This window comes from Symphalangus syndactylus, chromosome 16, assembly GCF_028878055.3.
Source record: "Symphalangus syndactylus isolate Jambi chromosome 16, NHGRI_mSymSyn1-v2.1_pri, whole genome shotgun sequence".
Classification (NCBI taxonomy): domain Eukaryota; kingdom Metazoa; phylum Chordata; class Mammalia; order Primates; family Hylobatidae; genus Symphalangus; species Symphalangus syndactylus.
The window spans coordinates 96,919,915-96,924,875 of record NC_072438.2 but is presented as its reverse complement, the minus strand read 5'-3'; the positions used below and the strand labels follow the sequence as shown (position 1 = coordinate 96,924,875).

The following is a 4,961-nucleotide window of genomic DNA, read 5'->3' as shown; positions in this document are numbered from 1 at the left end:
CTCCACCAGGATTACAGGACCTGCAGAAAGACATTTGGAAGTGGGTGATGAGTTACAGGCAGGGGTAGGTGACTTGTGTTTTGACTTTATTATGAATGTGTCATGTTTCTAGGAGTATGAACATGCCTGGAAAGTGGAGTTGAGACTAAACTATTGGTTCCACCATAAGGGATGGGATTAGTGGTTCCTGGGCCCTGCCAGCAATGCAGCTGTATAGACAAGCCACGGTGACCTAATCTCCCCAAGTATGAGCTGGCCCCTCCAGCTGTGACGGGGGAGTTCTAGCTGGAGGGTGTGAGATAGATTTGAGTGGAGTGGGTAAGTCTGTGAGTGTCTGTGGATATGAGAGGAGAAAGGGGATGGCTGTATGAAAGAGAAAGAAATATACCCATGATTGTAGAGGGAGACCATGTGAGCAGGTGGAGAGTATTCTTGTGCTCAGGAAAAAGGAAAAAGGCAATGAAATATGGGCACCAAACAAATTAAGAAGAAGGCAATGCCCATGGGAGAAGCAAAGACCAGCAGAAAAGGGGACAGACCACTTTTGTCCAAAGGAAGTGAGTCATGTTCCATTTGCAGAAAAGTGGCTAATAAAAAAAGTTGGTAAAATCAGTAAGTTTTAAAATATTTGGTTATTTTCAAAAAAAGGAATAGGGAGATGTTGAGTCCTCATTTTGAGCAGATTTTCCCTGGTGCTGAGTGTGGTCAAGCTCACATCTTCCCCCACAGGGTTCCTTGAGAGTTAATGAGGAAGCATTCTTGTACATATTTCTTCCATTCACCTTGTAAATTTCCAGCACATTATTCCAATTGTAGTTAAATCATTCATTGTGTAATTAGCTGATGGTCTAATTTTACTCTCTCTCTTCCTTTTCTCCTTCCCTCCTGCCATCCTGTTTTTTGGATAGATTTACAGGCGAACAACAACTGAAAGCGAAGAAATTTCGACAACTCTTAGGTTTATTTTAACCAAACTTTTTCTACGTATTTTTAGATAGTTAAAAAATCAATAAGGAATTATTGAAAGCCTGTTTTTCCAGGCCTTTGGAGCTTAAAAATTAAAGACAATATCCCAAGGAAAGGATGCAACTAAATTTTTTAGACAATAAACTTCAAATACTCATATTTCATGTATTTCTTTATGTCAAAATGAAACTGAATATTTAAACTAGAATGATAGAGCATGTAAATTCAATTACTTAGCTGTCACTCATTTTAAGAATACAAACATATAAGTGACTCAATCAAAAGTGGATATTTTAAAAATATATAGAACAAATTATAATTTCTGAAAGGCTCAAATTAACCAGTTTACAATGTTCAAAATTTGGTCCAAAAGCTGGAAACCAACGTCTGTAAAATTAGCATACTTTATACAAATGGATTAATCCAGCAGATAATACAAGATCCCTGTGTACTCCTGTGAATTCAGCTTCCTTCTGTGTCTTTGTGTCAATATTGTAGCCATAGCATTGTTGATCGAGATACGTAAAAGTCTCAGGGATTTTGACTGGATGTGTGGCTGGCTGTCGCCTTTCCCTGCACATCCTGTGTAAGTCCCTCTATATATAGAGAGAGGAAGTCTGTGTGTGTGTGTGTGTGTGTGTGTGTGTGTATTGGACTTGGCAAGGTTTATTTGGAAGGGCACAGAGTATATCACTCCCCCAGGTCCTGAGAGTGCACTGGAGGGAAAGGGGTGGATTTCGGGAACTTTCTTGCTGTGTTGGATGCTCTTGGGGAACGGCTGCAGGCCCAGCCAGAGCTGCAGCAGGAGGACAGCACGGCACACAGGCTGGGCAGCAGAGCTGCAGGATGTGGAGGGGTGTGTGTTCCAGGAGAGCTCCATGAGCCCCACCACCAGCAACCTGAGCAGGTGTGTGAGCCAGTGTGCAGTCCTGGCCCGCAGGAGGTAGGGCAGTGTGTGGAAATACCAGACATAGAACTGGTAGTGGAGTGGGTGGCTGAAGCAGATGCCAACGAAGTTAGAGCTGAAGAGGGCAGAAACGATCTGGTTAGGTGTGAAGGGCTGGGGTGGAACCTTCCTTTTGGAGGGATCCTTCAGCAGTGACAAGATACATTCCCCCATCCTGTGCCACCAGTAGAGGGTAAACACCCACCAGTAGAGCAAGGTTAGGTGGCCAGCAGGGCGAGGTGGAAGTCACGGTGCAGGCAGAGAGCCCCTGGGAGGAAGCACCGGTTCACTGTCCAGCAGAACAGAAACTGGCGGCCAAGGTCAAAGGAGCGAGACAGGTAGCCAGTGGGCTTCTCCAGCAGGAAGGGCAACCCCAGCACCACCTGAAGGCCAACACAGATGCCCAGCTTGGGGAAGGCCCCATGGCAGCCGAACTGTGTGAGGAGAAGAAACAGTAACCCAGGGCGAAGAGCAGCACATTCATCTTCACAGAGGCTGCCAGGCTGGAACACCAGCAGCCCCAGCCCCAGCGCCGGACCAGCAGGAGGCTGATACTGAGGGCACTGGGTCATAGAACAGCCGCAGCACAAAGGCGGAGTGAACACAGTAAGATGCGTGGCACATGAAAAATAAGATGAAGGGAGGTGCCTTGTAGGTCTGGAGGTAAATCAAGAAGACAGGCAGCAAGGCGGCCAGGTAGAGCACAGCAAAGATGTTCTGGGCATGTGAATGTCAGTGCCTCGGCCAGGGGCATAGAACAGCCCCATAAAGATGGACACAAAACCAGCTGGGTACACAAGTGGCCCACTGTCATAGGCCACTGTCATCCCGCAGCTGGGTCTAGTCATAGGTACCACTGATGACGCCTTCCACCTGGGCCATATAGGCCTTCTGGTCGATCTCTGTGTCTTTCACTAATTTTCAGACTTCGTAATAGGAGTCTTTCAGGTACCTGTAGAGGAGCTGGTACAGGATGTGCAGGGAAAGGAGAAAGACAGCCACACATCCAGGTGAGCCAGGTGTGAGAAAACATGGGCAGGGCCAGGTGTGGTAATCCCAGCACTTCGGGAGGCCGAGGCAAGTGGATCACTTGAGGTCAGGAGTTCGAGACCAACCTGAGCAACATGGCGAAATGCCATCTCTACTAAAAGTACAAAAATTAGCCAGGTGTGGTGGCGGGTGCCTGTAATCCCAGCTACTTGGGAGGTTGAAGAAGGAGAATTGCTTGAACCTGACAGGTGGAAGTTGTGGTGAGCCGAGATAATGCCACTGCACTCAGTGAGCTGAGATTGCACCACTGCACTCCAGCCTGGGCGAGAGAGCAAGACTCCATCTCAAAAAAAAGAAAAGAAAGAAAGAAAGAGAACATGGGCAGATGCAGTACAGATTTGACTCAAAAGCAACTTGTTTCAGAGGGTCAAATTGATCTATGCACCCTTCTAAAGCACTCAAATGGTTAAGAACGTCACCAGACGAATCTCAGGGTAAAAACCAAAGCCCAAGAAGATTGCTCCAAAAAGAGACTCATCATCAAGAACTTCTAGGTCAATTACACATTTTAAGGTCACCAAAGCAGGAATATCACTAAGGTGAATTTTTTCTTCAGGGCCTGCTAAACAATGACAATACTCAGATCAGGAAAGTAAATGAACTTATTGGGACTGATTTTAAATTATTTCAATTGCCTGAATGAGCACTATATTCATTTTCATCATTGTCCCACCCCAGGCTTCTGCTAAAGCCCTAGTGTTTCAATTACTTTACAAAAAGTCTTAAAAAGCAAGTGAATTCTCATTTCACACTCAAGTGAATCAGCTTTTACTTTGAGTTTCCATAATAACAAAGTAAGTCTTTGATATGCTTTGGCTGTGTCCCCACCCAAATCTCATCGTCAGTTGTATCTCCTATAATCCCCACATGTTGTGGGAGGGACTCGTTGGGAGGTAACTGAATCTCAGGGGTGGATTTTTCCCATGCTGTTATCATGATAATGAATAAGTCTCACGAGATCTGATGGTTTTATAAAGGGAAGTTCCCCTGAAAGCACTCTCTTGCCTGTTGCCATGTAAGACGTGCCTTTGCTTCTCCTTCACCTTCCACCATGATTGTGATGCCTCCCCAGTTATGTGGAACTGCGAGTCCGTTAAACCTCTTTTTCTTTATAAATTATGCAGTCTTGGGTATTTCTTCATAGCAGTATGAAAATGGACTAATATAGCTTTAATGAAAATTGCCCTATGAGTATAAAAATTACAGGGCCAGAGCAAATCTTTCCAAAGCAAGCAATCTTGGATTCTGTCTACAAGTTGTGATTAACCCACCTGGGACAAGAAGAATATGCATTTTCAAATGGCCACCGATCTGTTGCAATAAATAGTATTTTCGAAAGTAACGGATGCAGGAGTAGAGCAGTAGCACTTAGTCAGCTTAATTTATTAACACACTTAGTGTGTACTCTAAATGTACCCTGAATGCAGGTTCCTGAGGTGCCAGTCTTCTGAGATGTGCTGGACCTGAGAAAGGGGCCAGGGGTAGTGGGTGCTTAGGGCCACCAGGTGCTTTGAGCCATGGCAGAGCTCAACAGTCATCCTTGTCTTCCTAACACACAGTCTGTGGAGGCTGCTGCCCTTGTGAAGCTGTACCGACCATCCTTCAGTAAAGTCACAAGCACAGGAGGGAAGAAGTCCAACAGATTTGGGAGATGTAGGAGAAGTATATGGAGAAAAAACATGGACTACTAACATTTCAATAAAACTTCTTTGAGCATCTGAGCATCTTTTGTCACTGCATTTTTGTCCCCTTGCAAATTTGGTGCTGGTACACAAATCTGCTTCCATGAAGATTTACTGAGTTGACCTTCTGCTAGAACTTGAATTTCAAGCTAGGAATGCAGGGCTAAGGAATACCTGTGATGCTGTGGATGGCCCGGGCAGAAGGTCAGGGCCCAACCAACTGTAGAACCCCATATCTCCTGGCCACCAAATGTGCCAACGTTGAAATGAAATAAAAACCAATAATCTCTTCTGTCCGTTTTAGGTGTGAAAGGAAA

The 4,961-nt window shown here is 45.2% G+C and overlaps 1 protein-coding gene across 1 annotated transcript; it reads right to left on the bottom strand.

The window, feature by feature from the left end:
• Window positions 1-1,345: 1,345 nt before the first annotated feature.
• On the bottom strand, window positions 1,346-4,569 carry LOC129464657 (dol-P-Man:Man(5)GlcNAc(2)-PP-Dol alpha-1,3-mannosyltransferase). Its single transcript, XM_055246016.2, is given in 5 exon segments — window positions 1,346-2,139; window positions 2,142-2,378; window positions 2,381-2,473; window positions 2,476-2,634; window positions 2,637-4,569. Coding segments are annotated over 5 exon segments (1,368 nt in total). The 5' UTR covers window positions 2,761-4,569; the 3' UTR covers window positions 1,346-1,384.
• Between the last annotated feature and the right edge of the window lie 392 nt (window positions 4,570-4,961).